The 25,331-nt window shown below is 41.8% G+C and overlaps 2 protein-coding genes across 2 annotated transcripts in view; both read left to right on the top strand.

The window, feature by feature from the left end:
• dcun1d3 (defective in cullin neddylation 1 domain containing 3) overlaps positions 1-25,331 on the top strand; it is a 148,698-nt gene that overhangs the window by 29,843 nt on the left and 93,524 nt on the right. The window lies entirely within an intron of this gene.
• The window catches only part of LOC109935637 (dynein axonemal heavy chain 3), a 214,009-nt gene that overhangs the window by 101,683 nt on the left and 86,995 nt on the right, over positions 1-25,331 (top strand). The window contains exons 28-38 of the mRNA XM_048609665.1: positions 2,690-2,931; positions 6,293-6,393; positions 7,496-7,601; positions 9,738-9,867; positions 11,214-11,450; positions 11,543-11,643; positions 13,490-13,784; positions 15,130-15,309; positions 18,009-18,132; positions 18,827-18,983; positions 22,260-22,403. Of these exons, the coding sequence (XP_048465622.1) occupies positions 2,690-2,931; positions 6,293-6,393; positions 7,496-7,601; positions 9,738-9,867; positions 11,214-11,450; positions 11,543-11,643; positions 13,490-13,784; positions 15,130-15,309; positions 18,009-18,132; positions 18,827-18,983; positions 22,260-22,403 (1,817 nt within the window). The remainder of the gene's footprint in view (positions 1-2,689; positions 2,932-6,292; positions 6,394-7,495; positions 7,602-9,737; positions 9,868-11,213; positions 11,451-11,542; positions 11,644-13,489; positions 13,785-15,129; positions 15,310-18,008; positions 18,133-18,826; positions 18,984-22,259; positions 22,404-25,331) is intronic.

Raw genomic sequence — 25,331 nt, 5'->3', positions numbered from 1 at the left:
AGCAGTCCTAAGCTTTTCAAGATTTTCAACTACCATTTGACATGAATGGGTATCATCACAGGTGCTCCAGTACTGTCAATAATGTCGTGACCATGGCTCATGACCCTGGATCACATTCGGACATACTTTTAATTGCAACATGTGTTTTGTAAAAAGAGGAAATGGAGCCAAAGATGACTGTGGATGTAAAGTCAGTGGCTGTTTGAATGGGGGTCCTCGGATTCAGACTTGACTGTGTTAAAGAAGCTTCAAATGGAGAAATGAACTACAAACTGAACTGTAATCTCCTGTGAGTTTCTCAGATTGTGACCATAGTGGGAGAAAAGATACCCGCCTGGGTGAGGGGCATGTTTCCTCTTTCCCTTCCAAGAATGCATAGGGTCAGGGTCAGGGTCAGGGGTTAAAAGCAACTTTCAACTCACGTGCTAGTAGGCTGAGGTGCTCATGTCTCCCAACCTGGATGCACTGTGAAAGTCAAGGAACATCCTCCAGTCAGTCCTCCATTGCAGGTAAAGGAATCTGTTGCTCTTGGTGCCAGAAACTAATTCAAAAAGAAACAGACAAAAGAATTTCAGTTAACCTGGATAGTTAAAAATCTCAATCAACTGCTCAACTGTCAATGTTCCACTATCTATTCTTCACCTTGTTGTGACCAGCCAAAGAGGCAGGTAAACAAATAAGGGGAGTCAGTTCATTCCTCTCCACTTGGGATCTTAACGATTTGGGATATCCTGTATGGAACTACAACAAGTTGGAGAACTATGCTCAGGGTCAGGTTGTGACAATAAAGGTGCAGGATTTTAGTGCCAGTCTCATATTTAGCCATCCAAAAACCAAATTGTCCAAAAACTGGGCAGTTTTTCATGGACAGTGCTCCCGGAACAGAGTAAGTAATGGAGTGACGATGCCACTCTGAGGTCCCAAAGGAGGGTATCAGCAAGAATTTTACACACTCAGTAACTGTGTCCATTGCATTGGTTTTAATTGCTTGATTCCCCCAACTCTCTCAACACAAAGCTACCTGTTCCACCATCAGGCCCATTGTAATTATGGCATTCCATGCACTTCCAGGTGAGAGAACCAGGTCCTTCTCTCCATCTCTGTAATGCAGCCTAAATGAATGCTTTTTTTCTGATACACTGGAAGATTGATGGATTTTTAAACATTTCCCCTATCAAACTTTTAAACCTTCAGCGTTTTTGCCCACAATGGCCCATGAGGACCTGTCAAATGTACACATTCCCAGTCTCATGGTCTACATTTTTTTAATGATCTTCAGATCAGTAATGGAGAGTGTTGCAGAGATGGCCTGTGTGAAGAAAATCGTTCCAAAATCCATTGTGGTCTCGGTCCTGAGGGTACTGGATTTGGACACTAAACCTGTATCATTCTTAAGATCCTAGTTTCCTCAGCCCTCACTGACAGTGAGAATTTACTATCCGTGCTAGTTAAGATGGTGGATAGATATGTGGAAGTATAGAAGGCCTTTACAGATGGTAATGTATTCTATGTCACATCAATTTTGAGATTTGATGGTATTCCTATTATTGAATATGGTACTAATTATGGCACCAATGTATTTGCAATAATGTGATAGCAATTCTCATATAACATACAAATCTTGTACTTTGTGGTGATACATTATTGTTAGGTTACTCCTTGTTTGCCTTACTGATTGGGAACGGAATTTCCTTTAATGCCTTGTAATTGTTACATAATGTGTTGGTTCAAATTGCTCTGTCGTTTTTGTGGAATTGTAAACCTATTAAAATAAATTGGCTACAGCTTCTGTTAACATAATGGAAAGAAGAAATCCAGACAAATGTGTCTGTTTGAGTGTTGCCATTTGTAAGAGGCAAGGAAAATGCTACTTACATTGAGTGGTATTGGACCAGAGAGTACCTTTCAATAGGGCACAGCTCAAGCAGAGGCAGGTGTTTTTAAACAAAAATTAGATATGTATTAACGGCAGAGGAAGACACAGGGTTGTGGGGAATTAGAATTAATTCTGGCTTCAAAGGAATGATAGCGGCAGAAAAGGCTGTTAACTGAGTGTTTATGGAGCAATTTCAAGGCTGGGTGGTTTCCACAAACAGCTCGGTATTTGTATAGACTCAAGCAGATTTAAATCAGGGGATGTAAAGGCACTTATGCACAATCTAGGAGATGGCAGTGACGTTTTGTAAGAGAGTACTAGGTGAAGAAAAATGCTTGTGCCGACTGAATGAACCAAATGTTATTCGCTGTCTTAAGTCATAGTGAATTGAATTCTGTCAGTGGTGTGTGTAACAAATTACAGTTTTTAGATTGGCAGGTAAATCAGGGAGCAATCTTTCTGCCTGAGACAGGCTGATTAGTTTGCATATTGGGCTGCATCTATAACTCTGCTTGCAATATTTAGTGCTCCTCCTGAACACTTTATTTGCCAACTACTCAGTCAAAGCCTGCCAGATCTATCTGTGTCAGGTGCCAGAAAGACTATTTTCAGGTTTATATGTAAATTGTCTTGCAGGGTAATATAGATCTGTTATTAATTTCATTTCCACCGAGATGGAGAGAGTTGGCTTATTTACATATATATAACATATACATAAATATATTCACTTCTTCATTGTCAGTACTGAATTACAAAAATGCAAACCATGACTTCAGTTGTGTTCTTACTTGTGTCATTTGTTTAATTTTTAAGGTCAACTGATGAATGAGTACGCTGTAGAATATGCTATAATTAACCCGAAGGCTGTGACCATGGGCCAGCTGTATGGTTGCTTTGATCCTGTAAGCCATGAGTGGACAGATGGGATCCTCGCCACAACCTTCCGTGCGCATGCAACGTCTGCCACCAACATGAGAAAGTGGATTGTATTTGATGGACCTGTTGATGCTGTTTGGATTGAAAATATGAATACAGTGTTAGATGATAACAAGAAGGTAGGTGGATGTGTTTATGAAGAGTTTGAGATATCTGGGAAGAAATCACACAGAACTGCACAGACTGTACTGTACTGAAGCACTTTGTTGTCAATACTTCAGTTTGTTTTATTTTCTCAAGCTCCATTCTGAGCCCTGGAAAATCAGCCCTTCCCTAATGAATTTCCTGGACTCTAACATGTTTATCTCCTTCTCAGTTACTGTTTTAAATGTTAGTATGCAATTATCACTATGGTCTAGATATTCAGAGATAACAAGGTGTAGATCTGGATGAACACAGCAGGCCAAGTAGCATCAGAGGAGGAGGAAAGCTGATGTTTCGGGTCTGGACCCTTCTTCAGACCCTTCTTCCTGCTCCTCTGATGCTGCTTGGCCTGCTGTGTTCATCCAGCTCCACACCTTGTTATCTCAGATTCTCCAGCATCGGCAGTTCCTACTATCTCTGTCTAGATATTCATCTGTTTTTACTTCTCTTTGGTGCCCTGATTCATTCATTATCAATCAAACCAGAATTGAATCCCCCATTAGTGGGTTCTTGTGTAGTGGCTTAGGAAGGAGTCCCATACTTATTGCGGGAACTGCATTCACTTATTACCTTAATCTTTCTCTTCTAGCCAATTAATTTTTAGGCAGCTGAAACCACCATGAATCTTATTCAATTTTGCTTTTATTCATTTCCTTAATTTTAATGATATTCCTTTTTCTGCCTCTCTTCCCCATTGGGTAGTCTGTACACTACTGCTATCAGTGGGTTGATCCTTGATTGTCTTTTATATTTGATGTGGAGGTGCCGGTGTTGGACTGGGCTGGACAAAGTCAGAAGTCACACAACACCAGGTTATAATCCAACAGGTTTATCACAAGCTTTTGGAGCGTATGACAAAGGAGCTGCTCTCTGAAAGCTTGTGATTTCAAATAAATCTGTTGGACTATAACCTGGTGTCATGAGAGTTCTGACTTTTTCTTTTATTTCAATTCACATGGATTCTATTTCTGTTTTACTGTTGACCCTGTTATTCTTTTCTATCGCCCTTACATCAGCCTTTAATAAGTGCAGCTACTACACCTCCCCTTTATCTTTTCCGAAGATGTTATACCTTCCACAATTATAGTTTGACTGATTTTTAGTAGTAATTCCTCTCACAACACTTTTAGCAACCCTTTTTTATAGTCTTGTTCTGCACAATTATGTCTTGGGCATTTAAGCCTGCAATTTTTTAGTTTGGTGTTTTTCTTTTTTCTTTCATGGGATGTGGGTCACTTCAGCACTGTCACATTGGCAAGAGCGTACAGGGCGCTGCATTGGTTATTGACTTCTATTAGAAACCTGATGGACATTGATTTTCACTAAACACAAACAATACCCAACAACAAATCTGCCTGCCTCAGAAAGCCAAGGGTGCCTAAGAATCAATGAGTTACTGAGCACCTGGAGATCGCTTTTCAACTTTATTTCAGATGTGGGCATCACTGGCAAGGACGAGTTTTGATGCCCATCCCCAGTTGACCTGGAAGTGCTGGTTCACTCATTTCAGAGGGTGACTAAGAGTCAACTGTATTGCTGTGGGTCTGGAGTCATGTGTGGTCCAGCAGATTTCCTTCTGAAAAGGACATTCGCGAATGATTTTTTGTTTTGCAACAATTGACAATTGTTAATAAGACCATAAAATGTAGGTGCAGATTGTCCACCCTATGTTGTCATGGTTACCATTACTGAGAATAGCGCTTTATAGCTCAAGATTTAATCATTGAACTCAAACTGTGTCAGCTGGATTTGAATCCAGGCTGGACCTTCTGGTTCCTAATGGAGTGATATTACCTCTGCACCACACCTGAACTTTTTCTTTTAACTTTTAAAAAATATGGAATGTGCATCCAAGAGAAACACTTTCTCTTACTTGAGCTTTCACCAATCTACTCCACACCTCTTCCCTTAGACAGCTAAACGATACTGCAATAGTTTTGGGTTCTCGTATAGAAGTTCTTTATTTGAACAAGTATAGCCTATCCTAAGCTAGCGGCTACTCTACTGCCACATTGCACTTATGGTTCAACATAGCTCATCAGTTATACTTGACCAACTGCTGTTCAGGAGATTGCTTCATGGTGCTAAAATGACTTTATTTCTTCATTCTAAATTAAGGGGATAAAGTATCCGAATTGTAAACACTGAATTCACTTGCTTGTTGCTTTCTCAGTGGCACATCTGTATTACTTTGCTAAACATCTAGCAGCTCAGCACAATGCATGTTACTATTTAATGAAAGTATTCTTTTAAAATCAGTAAGTGCCGGGGAAACACAGCACCTGTGGAGATGCTACTATTTTGTGCAACTTAATACCCAAAATCTCAGTCTGTAACTGTCGTTATCTCACACATAATAAGGCCCTTTAATTTTGATACTTAAATATTTGCACATTCTTCCCTAAGGAGAGAAATGGAAGATGTAATGTTGGTGAGCTGTTGCAGAGCCAAGATGTTAAGCGATTTTACCAGTGTTCTGCAAACATAAAAATCTAACTTCCCCAGCTAGTCCCATGTACTCGGGCCCCTCAGATCTTCTCTTAATAGTGGGTTGGAAAACTCATTCTGAAATGAGACATTGTGGACAATTTTTCTTTTCTGTAAATCGGAAGCACAGTAGCTGCCTAAAGACATTGGTGCACCACTTTCTGGGTTCCTGCTGCTAATTTAGTAGGACACTGGCAGAACTGCCTGAGAAAACACCACAACCTGGGGATCTTGGGTCTTTTGTCAAACTTCTGGCCAGAAAGGGGGTGAATCATAATGGGATTTCAGAACCTGGTTAGTTGTCTGCTACAAACACTCAGTTAACCAGGATCCTACAAGAATTGGATCATTAGTGCCAGTGACTTCATATTTACCTGAAATATTTCTATCTTGATGTTATTTCTGTTATATTCAGGAAACATAGGGGTGTAGTGATCAAATTGCTGCTATTTTCATACGCACTATTTGTCACTATCCTTAGTAGTGTTCTGCAGCGTCCTCAAAGAAAAGGCAGGAAAGTCAAAGGGTGAAATAATGTTACGTACCTCTTGCGAGTCAGCTTCTCAACAGCATTAGACAAAACCCCAGATCAGGTTAAATTCCTTGTAGTGAAATATTGAATGATCCAACATGATGGGAGAATACGTTTTAGTGTTTGAGTTCTTTTTTTTGAAATTTTGATAGTTGTAAAGCATTAGTGTCAAGATTGTGTTTAATTTTCCAGTTGGAAGAACAGTAGAAAGACGTGCTCGTCAATAGTGCGGGATGTCTTTGTTATTTAGACCCATGGGGTAATATTGCCCGCACTGTGTGACACTCACCATTGTTTACATGTCATTTGTCTTCTAGTTGTGTTTGATGAGTGGTGAAATTATCCAGATGAGCTCTAAAATGAATTTAATATTTGAGCCAGCGGATTTGGAACAGGCTTCCCCAGCGACTGTCAGCAGGTAATGATCAACTGAGAGATTATGTGATGAAGCTGTCACTTTAACTAGTTATTTTGTCCTTTCGTTTTCGAAGAGAGGTTGTAAGGCAGAGGTACAAAGCTGTCTCTGAGAAAGTAAACCAGTTGTGAGGCCGTGGGGATTTTTTTAAAAGTTGGAACAATGGAAGCAGCCTGGGTGGAGCATGTTATCACAGACCAGATTTTCTAGTTCTTTTTCTCAGTTTTTAGGTTTAGTTTTAAGCAGAAGCATTTGGGATCTCAAAAGAGTTGAAAGCTTCAGTGAAAGTCTCTTGGCTGCTAGACTCTCTGAAACTTCTCATAGAATCATAGGATCCCTACAGTGTGGAAACAAGCCCTTTGGCCTACCAAGTCCACACTGACACTTGGAGCATCCCACCCAGACCCATACCCCTATAATCCACCTAAGCTACACATCCCTGAACACTGCGGGCAATTTAGCATGGCCAATCCACCTTACCTGCACATGTTTGGACTGTGGGAGGAAACCGGAGCACCCGAAGGAAACCCACGCAGACGCAGGGAGAATGTGCAAACTCCATACAGACAGTCGCCTGAGGGTGGAATTGAACCGGGTCCCTGCTGCTGTGATGCAACAGTGCTAACCACTGAGCCACTGTGCCGCCCACTTTGTTTTTCTGAAAAGAAATGCAACTAAGTTTCTCTTGATGCTTTTTCCTCCTGGATTGGAGAACTGCATGTGAGAATCTGACCATGAATTTGCCTTTTTGCTAATGGGACTGTTTCTGGAATGTTACTATATTGGAACAATTTGTTAGTGATAGGTACTGTACCTATTGTACGGTTAAGTTTTCTAATAGTTGTTATTCTAAATTCCTCTTTCTTTTGTATTTTAACTACAGTGTTTAAATAAATTGGGTTTTGCTTAATGTCAAGTAGTTTGACCAGTTGCATTGCATCTGGAACATGGCACTTCACGTCTACCTTTAAAATAAGAAAAAAGTAGGGTCTAATCTACCTTCTTAAAATATATTGAAGAGGGTCTGGTCTGGTTCATAACATCAGTGATTGGCACAGGATGCAGCCACTGTGGGCAAGTGTTAATTTATTTCCTCTTTGACCAGATGTGGTATGATTTACCTGGAACCCCATCAGCTGGGCTGGACACCATTGAAAGATTCTTACATGGATACCCTGCCAGCCACCGTTACCGCTGAGCACAAAGAACTGGTAACTCCGTATTTTTAAATGTTTATATTTTGTTGGAAATCAGCGCTTCTCAAACATTTTCCTACAGTGTCCACATTTTGGAGATGTGAAAATAGCCATAACCCCTCGGTGGGCTCTGGGATTGGGAGAGCAAGCTGGGATGGTGTTGGAACAACGTTGCCTTGGAGCTCACTACCTCAAAATTTCAACTCAAATTCCCGACCTCCACTTTGGGAAGCTGTGAGTTAGCTGTGACTAGAAATTGCCAGAGTTATTATTCAGAGTTGTTGACAGTAGCACCATGTGAATCAAGTGGGCAACTGTGAACCTCAGAAATCTCTTTCATGTCGTATGACATTCTTACATGGTGAGTTTTTCTCATGTATCAGTTTGAATTTTCTGCTTCTTTGCAAAATAAGAACACAGAAATAGGAATGGATCATTCAGCCCCTCGAACCTGTTCTGCCATTCAATGAGATCATGGCTGATTGGTGGCCTAACTCCTAACGGTGGCCTAAATGTCTCAGTATTGGTCAACACAGTCACATGATACATCTAAGACCAAGGTCCAGTTACAAAATTCAATACCGAAGGTTGCCCTCCTCTTGCGAAATCAGCTGTAATCTTGTTTGTGTACATTTGTAATTCCGTTACTGTGATTCTACCGATTAACCTATAGATTCTGTATATGTGGTCTATATGTCAACAAACTAGATCTTAGTGTATAGGACACCACTTCAAAGTGAGTGGATGACATAAAACTCGGAAACATTGTGAACTGTGAGGAGGATAAGTGGTACACAGAATAAAAGAACATGAGCAGGCTGGTGACAGATGAAATTTAATGCAGATAAATGTGAGATGATTCATTTTGGTGGGATGAACTAGGGGAGACAACAAAAAGAAGCTTGCATTCTAAAGGGCCTGCTGGAGCAGAGGAATCTGGAGGTATAAAAGCACAAACCATTAAAGGTGGCATGATTAGTCGAGAGAGCGATTTGTAAGGCATATGGGATCCTGGGCTTTATCAATAAGGTCATAAAGTTCAAAAGCAAGGAAGCTTTGTTTAACTTGTATAAAACATTGGTTCAACCTCAACTGGAGTATTGTATTTAGCTGTATGCACTCCATTTTAAAATAGATGTGAAGGCTTTCGAGAGGACGCAGCAAAAATCGATGAGAACGGTTCCAGGAATGAGAAATTTCAGTTACGTGGATAGTTGAGAGAGTCTGAAGTTGCTTTTCTTACTGATGAGAAGGCCTAGAGAAGATTTGAATGATGTGTTCAAAATCATGAAGGGACTTGGACAGAGGCAGATAGAGAGGAACTGTTCTCATTGGTAGAAGGATCGAGAGTCAGAGGGCACAGATTTAAGGCGATTGGCACAAGAAGCATTGGTGAATTGAGGAAAAGCCTGTTCATGTAGTAGGTAGTTAAGATCTGTGTTGGCTGAGTGTGTGTTGGAGGCAGATTGACTTGTGGCTTTCAAAAGGGGATTGCATAATTATCTGGAGGAAAGAAAATTGCAGGCCTACTGGGAGAAGTCAGGGGAATGGCATGAGGTTAATTGTTCCTTTAGACAGTGAGGAAATGCATGTTGGGCCAAATAGCCTCTTTCTGTGCTGCAACCATTCTATGATTCTACAAAATTTGCATATTAAATACCTAAAATTTGGTGATCACTGACAGCGCAAGAACATTCGAGTCCAGTTCCCATCATCTAAACCTATTTTATTTGGTATTGATGCTAATTTGATCATAATCTATTCAGAATTTCAAATGGGCAAATTCCTGGCCCTGAAGTGTTGAGATATACCCACTTGGATCTTGGTCTGTGCCCCACTGTTCCTGTACTTTGGTTGTCTAGGCAACCACTGAGCTCCAAATTGCTTGTTGTTCTGCCATTTTTTTTTAAATTATGCTTTCAAGGGATGTGGTCAGTATTTATTGGCCATGTGACTCCAGACCCACAGCAATGCGGTTGACTCTTAACTGCACTCTGGGCAATTAGGAATGGGCAATAAATGCTGGCCTAGCCGATGACATTGTTGTGCCATGAACAAGCAAAAACAAAACTTTGAGGATTTATTTTCAAGATTCTAGAAATTCTCATGTAAAGATGATTCAGATAAATCACTGGGATACTTTGCTTTCAGATCAATGACATGTTCCACTGGCTCATTCAGCCTTGTTTGGATTTTACCCGGCTGCACTGCAAGTTCTTTGTGCAGACTTCTCCAATGCACCTGGCCTATTGTATGATGAGGCTTTATTCTTGTTTAATAGGTGAGTGTTCAAATTGAATTCTGGATCTTTCTATGCTGCTGTTAAAGGGTTGTTAGTGGGGCAATGGTAATGCCTCTGGATAAAGAGGTCCGGGCTAATGCTGCGGGGCGTGAGTTCAAATCCACCATGGCAGCCGGTGGGATTAAATTATCTGGGATGTAACATTAGATATTGGTATCAGTGAACATGCCAGCTATCATTAAAAAGCCATTTTGTTCATTAATCCTTTTTAGGGAGGAGAATCTGCCGTCCCCACCCGATGTGCCCTATGTCTAACTCCACAGAAAAGTGGTTAAAATTTTTTTAAAGAGGATTTATCACCTATTCTCTAAACTATTCAGCCAAAAACTTAAATGCAATTGTCAAAAATCATCTCTGGTTTTCTAATCAAACTGTTCAGGCACACCTCTGGAGCAGGTAGGGCTCAAACCCAGACCTCCTGGCCTAGAGGTCACCCGCACAAGAGCCTCAAGTGTTTGGCTCTTAGCTGGGCATCTATAATAGCCACTGCATTTAAGGGCACTTAGGGATGAGCAACACATTTGAGTCATAGAGTCATATAGCAGGAAACAGACCCTTCAGTTCAACCAGTTCATGCTGAACACAATCCCAAACTAAACTCGTCCCATCTGCCTGGTCCTGGCCCACATCCCTCTAAACCTTTCCTTGTTATGTACTTACCTAAGTGTCATGTTTACCTTGTAAGTGATGCTCTTGTCACATGAAAGAATACGGGAAAAAAACAAACTTCTAGGTCGCCTGAAATATGAATTTTCTGGCAATGCTAATGTTTTGGAGCAGTGGAATGTGTTTGAAATATAGGCAGAAATATATTAATTGCATACCATTAACATAGTGATCAATCACTCGGTACTAATTTAATTAATCACTGAAGGAATAACAAATTCCTCAGGCTGAGGGCACTTGTGGTGTGGTGGTAGTGTCCCTACCTCTGAGCCAGGGGACTGAGGTTTAAGTCCTACCTGCTCCAGAGGTGTGTCACAACATCTGTGAACAAGTTGGTTAGGAAAGTGTAAGTTCCTAAAACTGTTAAAACTTGGGAGGAAATTGTTTTCCTTCTGACTACTTTTTAACACATGGTGTTACATTATGTTTTGTTAAAAACTACATTCACTTTTATATTGTGGGCAAGGAGAAGGAAAGGAAAATAGAAAAGTACATTTTGTAATGTTGTAAAATAAGAGTTTCAATAACAAGTGGTTCTTGATTTTTGACTTACGTCTTCATGTATGTCATCGTCATTCACATATTCATCCTCCCTATACTAAGAAAGACAACGGCGAGCTGTGTCATTAATGCTTGGTTTGTCTTTTTCCAACCTACAGATGAAATAGCTCAGTCAGGAAAAGAGGATAATGAAGAAATGTCAAGCCAGCAAATCACCCTCTGGCTGCAGGGTCTATTCCTCTTTGCCACCGTGTGGGCTATCGGTGCCACAATCAACGGGGAAAGCCGCAAGAAGTTTGATGTTTTCTTCCGTAATCTGATTTTGGGAATGGATGACCACAACCCACGTCCAAAGAGTGTCAAACTTACAAAAAACAATATATTCCCAGAGAGAGGTTGGAATGTGAAATTTATAAAATGCATGAATCCTATTTCTAAGAACATGGCTGAAAGGTTAATGTGCTTTCTTTTCCTGGTCTTTGTATAGGAAGCGTCTACGATTATTATTTCAAAAAGACAGGTAGTGGTCAGTGGACAGTGTGGACTGATTACATCACAAAAGACCAAGACATCCCTGCTGGTGCCAAGGTCAGCCTGCCTTTTCCAGCTGGGACATTCCGTGTCAGCTGCCTGTGTTTAATTACCATCTTTTTCTAGGCTGAGATCAGCATTACACTTAATATTGGTCTCCACAATTGCAAGATTAATTTCTTTATTCTGACGCTACTCTTTATACCCAAGCAGCAAAGGAATAGAACTTATCCTGGTTTGTTTTTGCACCAAATTTAGACTTGTAATCCAAATTTTAAAGAAAAAGACTTTTGACTTTAATAAAAAATTTCTTACAGGCCCAAAGTATGGCTGATATTGACTCCCATAGTTAAACGTAGATAATAACAGCAGGCCATTCAGCCCCTTGGGCCTATTCCATCATTTAACTAGATCATGGCTGATCTTCTACCTCAGCGGCATTTTCACACACTATCTCCACATCCAGACATCTCTCAATCTTAGTTCTGAATATATTCTACCGTCCTTAAGGGCAGAGATTCACCACCCTTCTCATTTCACAGTCATACAGTCGTACAGCACGGAAACAGACCCTTCAGTCCAACTCGTACATGCTGACCAGATTTCCCAAACTAAACTATTCCCATTTGCTTGCATTTGGCCCATATCCCACCAATCATTGATGATCCTGTTTCCTCAATTTTTGAGAAACCTTATTGAACTCATCCCTTACAATCCATAAAGTAGAACAACTTGATTTGAAAGCATTTAAGGAATTGTTGTGGGATCTTGTAAATGAAGCAAGGTTGGCCCAGCTAGCTCAATGTGTTGTCAGAACTTTGTGAGCTTTGGCCATCATTATTGTTATTATCACCATATAAAATCCCCAATTCTCCTTTATTTAACATATTCTAGATAGTAAATATGCTAGGATATAATCATTAAAAGGTTTATTGGATTTGAGTACATGAATTAATCCAAACATTATGAAACTTTCTGTAATTAGGATATAAATAGTCACTTGGTAATAAAGAACCTGAGTATTGAAGAAAGAGATATGTAGTTGAATTTTGCATTCATCAGGACAGATGCAAGAGTGCCAAATTTCAAAGGGAGCAACGATTTTTACTGCATGCTGATTGGTTTGCAAAACAATTTTGATTTGCTGAGGCACTGCATTAGAGAGCACACCAAGGAACTCTTGACTTCCCCCCGCCCCTTTTGTTTAATATAAAACAGGTGCAATAACTTCAAGGATGCTGGTTAACATGAGGGACCATCTTGTGGCTCAGTGGTAGCGTCCCTACCACTGGACTGAGAGGCGTGGGTTCAAGTCTCATCTGCTTCAGAAGTGTGTAATTACATCTCTGAATAGGTTGATAAGAACATATACAGATGTAACATGGATTTGGCGATGGAAGAATAACATTCAGTTGTGTGTAAGAGCACTTTTGCACATAAGAAAAGGAAAATATAACTGTAACATGGGTTTTTACTGGCACAGTGGTTGTGTCCCTACCTCTGGGCAAGGAGGCCTGGTTTCATCCCATCTGTTCCAGAAGTGTGTAATAACATGTCTGAACAGGTTGATTAGGAAATATGTATAACTGGGATATGAAGGACTTTGACGTGCAATAGTAGTGTCCCAGCCTCTCAGCCAGGAATCTTGAGTTCACGTTCTGCCTACTCCAGAATATGTATCATTGTGCATTCTTAAGTGATTGATAAGATCAAAGCTGCTCCATCAGATACATAATACAATGATTTGTGATAAAATCCATTGACACAAACTGGTTTTGAGCATTGTTATATTTTCCTTTGAGAATACTCCACTTCAGCATAATGTGTCTTGACTGGTTAATGAGAAATATCTACAGTTGTAACATTTTTGATGTTTACTCTCTTAATTTCCCTGGATTTCCAGGTTTCAGATCTTATTATTCCTACCATGGAAACTGCCAGGCAGAGTTTTTTCTTACACACTTATATCTCACACAAAGTACCTTTGCTGTTGCTGGGACCCACTGGCACAGGTAAATCTGCCATCACGAACAACTTCCTCATGCATTTGCCCAAAGAGCATTACATTCCCAACTGCATCAGCCTCTCCGCCAGAACATCAGCCAACCAAACGCAAGACATTATAATGTCCAAACTGGACAGGAGGAGGAAAGGTGTTTATGGCCCACCTGTGGGAAAGGAATCCATTGTCTTTGTAGGTGAGTGATTGAAATTTCAGCTAGTTTGGGTGTAATCAAGATCTTTCCTCACCAAAAATCTATTCAATGTTTCAACTTAACAATGGAATGTAGAGATTTATTTAAATAAAATTAATAATATCATTGAAATGACTAGGCAAGGTGACTCAGTTTCAGAGGCATCTCGCCACCATCATAGTTCATTCAGCAGCATCTTCCAGTAAAGTGGGTTCTGGGATCAGGATGGTGGGGTGGTATGCTTGGTGGAGAGGTCGTAGAATCATGGAATCCCTGCAGTGTGGAAGCAGGCCATTCAGCCCATCCTGTCACATTGACCCTCTGGGGAAGATCCAACACAAACCCAACCCCCTCCTTCCCTATAACCCTGCACACCATTGGACTGTGGGAAGAAACCAGAGCACCCAGGGGAAACCCGTGCAGACATCGAGAGAATGTGCAAACTCCACATGGACAGTCACCTGAGGGTTGAATCGAACCTGGGTCCCTGGCGCTGTGAGGCAGCAAGTGTTAACCACTGAGCCACCCAGGTCAGGGTCAGGAGAACAGTGGTTGGAGCCGTGGGATGGTGACAGTGATGGTAAAGACATCTGTGTGTTGGTGAGGGGAGATTCAGCTCTCAGAACTGTGGCAATGGTTGTGGAAGCGAAATCTGGAGCAAATCTGGATAATTGTATTTAACTTCCACAAACTACTGTGGCAATGGGATTTGAGCCCACAGTAGGAGAATATTACCTTGGACCTCTTCAATATCAGCCAATGACATCATCGCCATGCCACCAGCCCCTCCTAGATACCAGCTGGTTGAACTTTATCACCCCCAAATTAGAAACATATGGGCTAAGTCCGGCTCCATAAATGGAGTGAAACTGTGGGCTGACACTACGTCATTGTGACAGAGTAAGCGGCTGGTAAGCTCAGTTGGTGGAGTTTGCACATTCTCCCCGTGCCTGCGTGGGTTTCCACTGGGTGCTCCAATTTCCTCCCACAGTCCAAAGATGTGCACGTTAAGTGGATTGCCATAGTAAATGTGGGTTATAGGGATAGGGTGGGTCTGAGTGGGAAGTTCTTCTGAGGGTCTGTGCAGACTCAATTGGCTTAATGGCCTTTATCTGCACAGTAGGAATTCCATGATTCTAAACCACCACCAGTCACCTCTCCCTAAAGAGGGAGCAGCCCTATGGTCTGGTAAAACTAAGGCCTTCACCTGTGAGGGAATGTTGCATTGTTGGCAATGCTGACCTAACCCTGGCTCACTCAATCAAGTATTACAAATCATACTGGGAGATGGTGCCTGAGTTTTTGTTTTCCTTTTATAAAGCTCAGGTATTTCATATGTTAATTCTAGATGATCTGAATATGCCTGCAAAAGAAATCTATGGAGCCCAACCACCAATTGAGCTCCTTCGACAGTGGATAGATCATGGTCACTGGTATGATCGGAAAGATACGTCAAAGCTGACCATCATAAATGTACTGTTTATTTCAGCAATGGGGCCTCCTGGTGGAGGGAGGAATGACATAACAGGTAGGAATTTTGCAGTGTTGGAGTGTTGGAGAATTGTGGCACGTTATTGTTGGTTTTATATGCATTGCAGCATTAGCCAGTTTATGTAGCTCCTTAGCTTCATAATTACAAGATTCAATCATTGCTAACTGGGATAATATTTTTAAAAGTGTGTCTGAATTTCATCATGGGTTTTTTTGAGTTCAGCTGGAGCCTTATGTCTGGAATCCAAATATAAATTATTGGAGTAACTGTTCTGTGTATAACTTGTCCTGATCTGCTGCCTGTTTGTTTGATGGTGGCAAATGGAAACATACCTGAGTTGTTTCGAATTCAGACACAATTTGCAATCTTACCTTTGTAAGCAGAAAGTGGGCGGAGTCCCAGCCTTACAAACATGGAACAAATGACATTCTGGGGATGATAAAAACATACAGGGCATGGGACAATTGGAGATTTCAAGGAATGATCTTATAAAAATTTGTCAGTCACCCTGAGCAGATGCCAAGTTAAGTCAGGTTGAAGAGGCCAACAAAAGGTGCCTCTTGGCCTCACCTTGGGGTACAATCTAGAGATATATTTTCCTTTCTTTTCATCCACAGTTGACAGTGAGTGAACAGTAGATGTAAAGGGTTTTTGGGAATCATAGTCTGTTATATATCAGGGTCAATGAGGCTGTTTATTCATCTTGACAGACCAGGCATCTTAACCTTTACCCAAGTTGACTCCACCTGTTCCATACTGTTATGGAATAACGTAACCTGGGGCTGGAGTTTGCTGGTAATGTGGCCCATTCCCACCATTGGGAAAGTTGGTAGTGAGAGCACCCCGGCCAATGTCAGCAGCCCCATGCCATTTAACACTTAGATGAGGAGAGTTGGCTGGAGAGGGGACTTAATTCTCCACCAGCCCACCCTACATGATAGGACGCTGTACCTCAGAAATTTTCCAGCCCAAGTGTGTCCTAAGCACAAATTTATTCAGTCTTTCTAAAGGTGTTTTGAGCAAATATTAGATAATGGAGGTTTAAATAGAAATGTAAACTGTAAATTTCATTTAGGGTGATTCGTATAGAGTCACAGTTACAATTCAAGTCGGTTAGTCCCAATGGGTATAAATTATGTTTTTGCATAACGGTACAAAAAATGTCATGAGGCTTCTCTTATTGTTAAGAGTAATTTGAAAACTTCTGCATCCGAAGCAGTGTCGATTTACTTCAGCCTTTTGCCTTTTTCTCACCTTAGCAACAGGTTTCTGCTGCTTCCCTGTCTATGTAATTGTGTCATGTTCTGACAAGCCAGAGTCATTTTTCAGGCAAAACTGTGTAACACTGGGAGTGCAATTCACTTGAGGTTAATCCCACAGGGAACAAACGTATAGGATTACTATAACAACAACGAATGTGAGAGCTACTCATTGCATGCAGAATGGTGGCTGAAGAGACTGTGCCTGAATTCCAATATGCCTATCAGCTCTGGTGTGCTTTGCATTTTGTCTTTGTCATGATTAAACTGGGAAGAGTTTTTGCCTCAATAATCGTGTTCCATTGTTCCACAACCTGTTGCAAGCTATATAAATGTGCAAAATCCCAGTGAGACCACCAAAATGACCAATTTGCCAGACTGACTGCTACTCAGGACAAAAGCAAGTCACCCCAGTTTTCCTAAGTAACTGTAATAATAACTATTTATTGTGGCATACTCAACTTTAACAAGGCCATTGAAAAGAAGATTCCTAATTTACTTAACTTAAACTGTACTTCTTTAAAACCCCAAACATGCAGTCAATCACTTTTAAGAGAGACTAGAGACAAACTGTTTAACACAGGGACTGTGGCTGGAATAAAAATGTAGACAGTGGAAACAAAATTCTGAAGATCATAAGTTCAGAGGACAATGTGGAAAGTTATTTTCTCACAGTCCTTTTTGATTTTTGCAGGGATGACCTGCTGTTGTCTGTGAGGTGACAGCAATTCTTCAATTCAGTGGTGGATTAGGTGGAACCAGTTGTTTTCTGTTGATTTAGAATTTTTCAAAGCATTTTCCTGATTTTTCTGTCTTTTGCCCATGGAGGGCAGGGTGGGGGGGTGGAGAGAGAGAGAGACTTCTGTCTACAGCCTCTGGATGTTTCTTCCACTGTACTGCTGTTGTCACTCACAGCTTTTTAATATTTCCTTTTAACATTTCTTAACTTGAAAGATTCTCAGTGAATTCCCCCCTCCTTACTGCTGTCAAAAAGCAACATGGTATTGCACAGCTTAACAATATGCAATACTTGAATTTCAAATTGCAGAACTCTCTTGGTTTTCCAATTATAGCAATCCAATGCCCACATCATTCTACTTCTCCAAAGAGTGAAAAATATATTGTCATTTACAACCTGCTTTTGGTGCCAGTTTTAATTTAACAGCTCATTTTAAAGTAATTCATAACGAAATCCTTTCAATGGGAAAATGGTTAAAAAAGGATTTGGAAATGTGGTAATTATACTGAAAAATAATGGACTGCAGAGTCAGTGGTGCAAAATTATGGGAAAATCACCTGGACGTTGACACTGTGCTACTTATAGGTGTTGGGTTTTTTGACCAATATGAGGTAGTAAATTTAGCAGTGTTTGTTTAAATACAGCTACAAACACCTCAGATGGGTATCATAAGCCATAAAATCCAAGTTGTTACTGTCCACTTTCTCTGGAAGTCACTTCTCTGCTTTACCTTACAGGCCGTTTCACTCGCCATCTCAATATCATCTCCATTGATTCATTTGATGATGATACTATGATGAAGATTTTCACTTCCATTTCTGATTGGCACTTTGCGAAAGGATTTGAAAACACCTTTCTACGGTAGGGGTCAACAAATTTCAATGAAACAGAATCAAATGGCTGGGTGGGAGGGTCTTCAGTTTCTACATGTAGACTTCAGACATTAACTCCTCACATTCTCGAACTTCACTCAAATCCGTCCAAAGGCCCTGAGCTGCCATGCTGTATGACACCCAATATCGATTAGCTGCAACATCCACCAATTATGTATAGGGTTTAGGGTCTGGAATGGACTGTCTGAGAGTGTGGGGGTGGCAGGTTCACTTGAGGGGTTAGGGTCTGGAAAGTATTGTCCGAGAGTGTGGGGCGGGAAGGTTCACTCGAGTGATTAGAGTCTGGAATGTACTGTCTGAGATTCCTCATGTGGTTTTCTAAAGACCATTGGATGATTACCTGAAGAGGAGAGATTTACAGGACTATGAGGAAAAGGTGGAAGAATTGAATCGAGGTGAATTGCTCCTGTAGAAAGCTGGGCCAGTGTGATTTGCCTCACAGGTGGGGAGAGAATGTTGAGGGGGTGGTACACATTGTGATATGCCCTGGCCTGGTGTGTGGGGAGATGTGGGATGCGGTGAAGAGTGTGATTTGCCCCAGGAGTGGGGAAGTGGGGGCATGCTGCATAGTGTCATTTACTCTCAGGAGGATAGCTGTGCTTGTTGACACTAACTGGAAACAGGAATTTTGGGTAAAACTGTCAAACTCTTCTTTATTTCAGGTTGGGTAAGATGATGGTACAAGCTACCATGGCAGTTTATAAAGCTGCAGTGGACAATTTTCTTCCAACCCCTTCCAAATCTCATTATGTGTTCAATCTGCGAGATTTCTCTCGCGTGATTAAAGGAGTGCTGTTGTGTCCGAATACCCATCTGAAGGTGAGTAAGCAAACCTTCTTACAGTCCATTCAAACCCATACACGTTGTAACAGTTAAACAGGACATGGGAAAGAAGTTGTATAAAGCAATCAAATCTATTAGTGAACTAAAAATAGATCAGATTGTTTGCAAATATACATGAACCATCTACAGAATTACAATTAAATTTGCTCATAAAACTATGCATGAAGACAATGCCACTGGATTAGTAACCGAGATGTTATTGAGAGGCTATATCACAGGGTACGTGCAGTCAAACCCCATCATGGCTGCTGATTGAGTTGATAAATCTTGAATATGAAGTGAATCTCAGTTAAAATTGATCATGGCGACTACCATCAATAGGTGTAAAAACCCAACGGGTTCACTATCTGGGTCATAGTCTAAGCATACAGGGTTGGCCGTTTCGGACTGAGATGAGGAGAAATGTGTTCACCCAGAGAGTGGGGAGCCTGTGGAATTCATGCCACAGAAAACAGTTGAGGCTGAAACCTTGAATGTTTTCAAGAAGGAGTTAGATATAGTTCCTAGGGCTGAAGGGATCACAGATTATGGGGAGAAAGTGGGAATAGGTGACTAAATTGGATGATCAGCCATGATCATATTGAATGGAGGAGCATGCTTGAAGGGCTGAATGGCCTTCTCCTGCTCCTATTTTTGATGTTTCCTATTACCCTTTAGGGAGGGAATTCTGCCACACTTAGCTGGTGGCCTACTTGTGACTCCAGACATACAGCCATGTGGTTGACTCTTTACTGCCCTCTGAAATGGCTGAGCACGCTGTCAAGTTCCATAGCCATGAGGGATGGGCATGAAATGCCCACATCCCATGAAAGAATTTTTAAAAATTGAAGTACAGCACTAGTTTTTTTTTGAGAGGAGTGCTCCTTAATTACAGGTTGTAGTACCAACATACAAAATACATTGCATCTTACATACAATACATATCGTTTCTCATGTATACCACTGCTTCATGTGCAAGTACAGTGCCTCCCAAACCTTTGCTCACTATGGCCCATTATCGACCTTGAAAATTGTTGCTATCTTTCAATGACAACTGTGGGTGTGGAATAGGGGGCCTGTTAGAGTGGGAGCACTGCTGCTATAACTCAGGCCATTGCTGCCTCCGCATTCAGGACCTCAGCTATGTGATACCGCTATGAGTGCTGATCCCACTTCGGGAAGCACAGCTCGAGAGGCTTTGGCCTTGGTAGAATTAATTGAAGAGTTGTGAACCAAAACCGAGGCTTGCAGGTAGAATGAACGATTCTGACAATCATGGGGGCCTCTCAGGAACAGTCACAGGTAATTGCTTTGTAATGTAGGCCTTGTGTTTAGCACAGCCTGGGACAGGTTTTCCTACATAGACAGACAGAGCAAAGACTCAAAGATATTGCTTCCAACTGAGCTATGATGTGGAGATGCTGGTGTTGGACTGGGTTGGACAAAGTCAGAAGTCACATGACACCAGGTTATAGTCCAACAGGTTTATTTAAGATCACAAGCTTTTTGAGCGCTGCTTCTTCATCAAGTGAATTCACCTGAAGAAGGAGAAGTGCTCGGAAAACTTGTGATTTTAAATAAACCTGTTGGACTATAACCTGGTGCTGTGTGACTTCTGATTTTGTTCAACTGAACTACCAAAGAAAGATTTGTATTTATATAATGCTTTACATGTCCACTGGATATCTCAAAGGCACTTTACAGCCAATTATGGCACAGCAAGCTCCCACAAAAACCATGCATTAATCACTATAGAACCCCTACAGTGTGGAAACAGGCCATTCAGCCCATTGAGTTTACACCGTCTCTTTGAAGAGCCCCCCCCCCAGCCCCACCCCCCCCCCCCCCCAAAACGTGTAACCCTGCACTTCCCATGGCTAACCCACCTAACCTGCACGTCTTTAGACTGTGGGAGGAAACCGGAGCACCCGGACAAAATCCATACCGACACGGGGCGAATGTGCAAACTCCACACAGACAGTCATCCGAGGATGGAATCAAACCCAGGTCCCTGGCGCTGTGAGGCAGCAGTGCTAACCACCGAGCCACCATGCCAGCCAGCTCATCTGTTTTTATGACTTGATTGAGGGATTGAGGGCCAGAACACTGTGCATAACTCCCCTGTTCTTCTTTAACATCATCCCATGAGACCTACCTCCACCCCATAGGCAGGTGAGTCGAATGTCTCATCTGAAGGGCAACCCCTCTGACAGTGAGGAGCTCCTCTGTCCTGCACAGTGCCAGCCTTGAGTTTTGTGCTCTGTAAAGCTTAGAGTGGGTCTTGAATTCATGGCCTCATAATTCAGAGGCTGAAGTACCAACTACAGAGAATAGCTTACAGTTGTTAAAGTGTCTCATAGTCTTCAGAGCTGATGCCAGAAGAGCAGGTCTCCTAAGCCCGAAACGTCAGCCTTCCTGCTCCTCTGATGCTGCTTGGCCTGCTGTGTTCATCCAGCTCTGCACCTTGTTATCTCAGATTCTCCAGCATCTGCAGTTCCTGCTATCTCCTTTGAGAGTATTAATTTTTATTCTTCACAAAGCAATTGTTAATTCTCCAAACATCAGGACCACTCAAACAGGAAAGCTGCAGGATAGATAGCATGAAGTGCAGCGAGGCACCCTAGCAGCTTGGACAGTACTGTCCAAACCCACAAATACTGCCCCAAAAGGCCAACAACAGCAGATACATGGGAACACCATCCCCTGCAAGTTCCCCTCCAAGCCACTTGCCATCCTGACTCAGAAATACACCGCTGTCCCTTCAGTGTCCCTGGGTCAAAATCCTGGAATTTCCTCCCTAACAACACTGTGGGTGTACCTATGATCCAAGAAGTGCAGGCGTTCGAGAAGTCAGCCCACCGCCTTCTTAGAATCATATAGAATCACACAACCCCTACAGTGTGGAAGCAGGCCAATTGCCCCATTGAGTCCACACTGCACCCCCTTAACAGCCTCCCACCCAGACCCAACCCCAATCCTGTATTTCCCATGGTTAATCCACCCAGCCTGCACATCTCTGGACACTATGGGCAATTTAGCATGGCTAATGTACCCTAACCTGCACATCTTCTCCAAGGCAATTAGGGATTGGAAATAAACGCTGGCCCAGCTGGCACCAGCCACATCCCATGAATGAATATTAAAAAATGGTAAGTATTGCAAATTGTAGCAGGACTTATCTCCAATAGTGTTGTTCTTCAATCTTGAAGCTCATGCTCAGCTGTTTTTGTGTGAAGTGTTTTAGTGATGTGCCGTGTATGATTCCTTTCCCAGGAGGGAGATAAATTGATTCGTCTCTGGATTCACGAAGTTTACAGGGTTTTTTATGACAGATTGATTGCAGACGATGATAGACAGACATTTTTCCAAATAATCAAACAAACCACCTCAAATTTCTTCAAACAGAGTGTTGATAAGGTAATTTCTGGTGTTTCTTCTCTTGTTTTTTTCATGTTTGAAATTCCTTGGTAATACTTATAATATTGCACAAAGAATAAGAGTTTTATACCACAAGTTCCCACCCATTCCCTATCCCCTTGATTTCATAATTGCACTTTGCATGTGTGGCTTAGCAAACTGTTGTACCATCTGCCAAATCACTCTGATTTATTTGGTTCACTGCATTGTATTGATAGATAATCCAGTGCCTAGCATCTTATGTCATGCAACAGAAAGGAAGGTGATGGCCTAGTGGAATTATTGCTTCACTATTAATCCAGAGACCTAGGTAATGTTCTGGGGACCTGGGTTCAAATCCTGCCATGGCAGATGGTGGAATTTGAATTCAACAAATAGCTGGAATTAGGGGTCTAATGATGATTATGAAATGATTTTCAGGAAAAACTATCTGGTTCATGAATGTCCTTTAGGGAAGGAAACTGCCATGTTTACCCGGTCTGGCCTATATGTGACTCCAGACCCACAGCAATGTGGTTGACTCTTAATTGCCTCTGGGCAATTAGGGATGGACAATAAATGCTGGCCTGGACAGTGATGCCCACATCCCATGAATGTATAAAAAATGCAACAGTAGGTCAATTGGCCCCTCGAGCCCGATCCACCATTCAATTAGGCCATGGCTGATCTGATTTTAATCTCCTACCCTACTCTCACTTATCAAATATCTATCAACCTCTGTTTTAAAAATATTCAAAGACTCTGCTTCCACTACCTTTTGAGGAAAAGTGTTCCAATCTCTCAGAATCCTCTACAGAGAAAAAAAAAATCACCTCTTCACTGTTTCAAATGGATGACCTCATATGTTTTAAGCACGACCTGTAGTTCTAGATTCTTCCACCTGAGGAGCCATCCTCTCCACATCCATCTAGTCAAGTCGTCTTAGGATCTTATAATTTTCAATCAAGTCACCTCTTATTCTTCTTAACTCCAGTGGATACAAATCTAGCTTCTCCGTTGGGCAACCCACCCATTGGAGATATTTGTCTGATAAACCTTCTTTGAGCTGCTCATAATTTGTTAGCATCTTTCTTCAAATAAAGTGGCCAATATAGTACAGAGTACTTCTGATGTAGCCTCACCAGTGCCCTGTGCAACCCTATGTGATGAGGGAGAAATTAAGCTGTGTAGTTTTCAGCTGATACTCTGCAAATTATGTTGGTTCTTTGGGGCTAGGCATCACTGCCTGAATGGCCTGTGCACCACTCCACAATCATATCAGTGAAGAATGCTGACCAAGCTACACAGAACTACCTGCCGCTTTGAGGAAATCAGTGTTTTTAAACGCACCCATTAAAGTATGTCTCTCCTATTTATTTCCTAATTTTGGCTTTGCCATTGGAATAACTCAAGTTCCTGGAGGCCACCTTTAGAATACCATTGAGAAAAGTCTAGCAGATGGTCATTTCCCCACTTTTGTCAGTGAATGAATTTTGTGAACTCTGAGGAGAACCAAGGGCTCCCATCGTTAGACACCATTCTGTCTGACACTTTTCCTTCCAGTTTTCTGTCCCTCACCAAAATGTTAATTGGTAGTATGTGCTGCAAGTGTTGATGCTCTGCCTTTTGTTATGGACCAGACCAAACCCCCTTGAAATGCACCAAGGAGACAGCCTAAACGCTTAATTTTTTCTTATTTAAAGGCAAATGTAAGGTTCTGTGTTCCAGATGTAATTTGGTTAGCTCTAAGGTTTTAGAGTAGATTTGTAGCTCGGGTTGTGGATGTTGTGGTTGGTTGGCTCGCCGAGCTGGTTCGTTGTTTTTCCGCAGACGTTTCATTACCCTGCCAGGTAACATCATCAGTGCAGCCTCCGATGAAGCGCCGTTGTGTTTTCCCACCTGTTATTTAAACTCTGGAGTCCGTTGAGCTGAATTACCTCACTTCCGTTTTCATTCGCAGTGGAGTGTATATGGGGTCGAGCTCTATGTGTTTATTGATGGCTTTCTTTGTGGAGTACCAGGCTTCTAGGAATTCCCGTGCTTGTCTCAGCTTTGCTTGTCCCAGGGTCTTGGTGTTGTCCCAGTCGAATTGGTGGTTCTCCTTATCCATGTGGATAGAGATGAGTGAGTATTGGTTGTGTCTTTTTGTAGCCAATTGATGTTCGTGTACCCTTGTTGTTAATTTCCTTCCTGTTTGTCCGATGTAGTGTTTGTCACAGTCTCTGCAGGGAATCTTGTATATGACATTGGTCCTGTCCATAGTGGGTAGTGGGTCTTCGGTTCGGGTGAGCAGTTGTTGTAGGGTTGATGTGGGTTTGTGTGCTACTCTGATGTCTAGTAGTCATAGGAGTCTTGTGGTCAGTTCAGATATGTTCTTGATGTAAGGTAGCGTGGTGAGTGTTTCGGGCCGTGTAGTATCTTCCTGGTGTCATTCGTGTAATAGGCATCTTCTGACCCAGTTTTTGGATATCCATTGTCTTTGAATACCTGGAAGAGATACTCTTCTTCATCTCGGTGTAGTTCTGAGCTGCTGCAGTGTGTTGTTGCCCATTTAAATAATGTTCTCATGCAACTTCGTTTGTGTGTGTTTGGGTGGTTGCTGTTGAAGTTATGTACTTGGTCAGTGTTTGTGGTTTTCCTGTGTACCTTTGTTAGGAATTCCCCATTTGTCCTGTGCTCTACCACGACATCCAGGAATGGGAGCTGTTTGTTCATAGAATCCTACAATGTGAAAACAGGCCCCTATGAACAAATGAAAAATACCAGTTGGTAGGGCGAGGCAGAGTGGCTGTTTAACTGGTTATTTTCTTTCATAGAATCTTACAGTGTGGAAACAGGCCCTTTGGCCCAACAAGTGGAAGTGGTTGAGGTGGGTACATTAACAACATTTAAAAGGCGTTTGTGTAAATGCATGATAGGAAACATTTAGAAGGATATGGGCCAAGTGAG

This window comes from Rhincodon typus, chromosome 21, assembly GCF_021869965.1.
Source record: "Rhincodon typus isolate 14 chromosome 21, sRhiTyp1.1, whole genome shotgun sequence".
NCBI classification, from domain to species: Eukaryota; Metazoa; Chordata; class Chondrichthyes; order Orectolobiformes; family Rhincodontidae; genus Rhincodon; species Rhincodon typus.
This window is presented reverse-complemented; position numbering and strand designations above follow the sequence as displayed.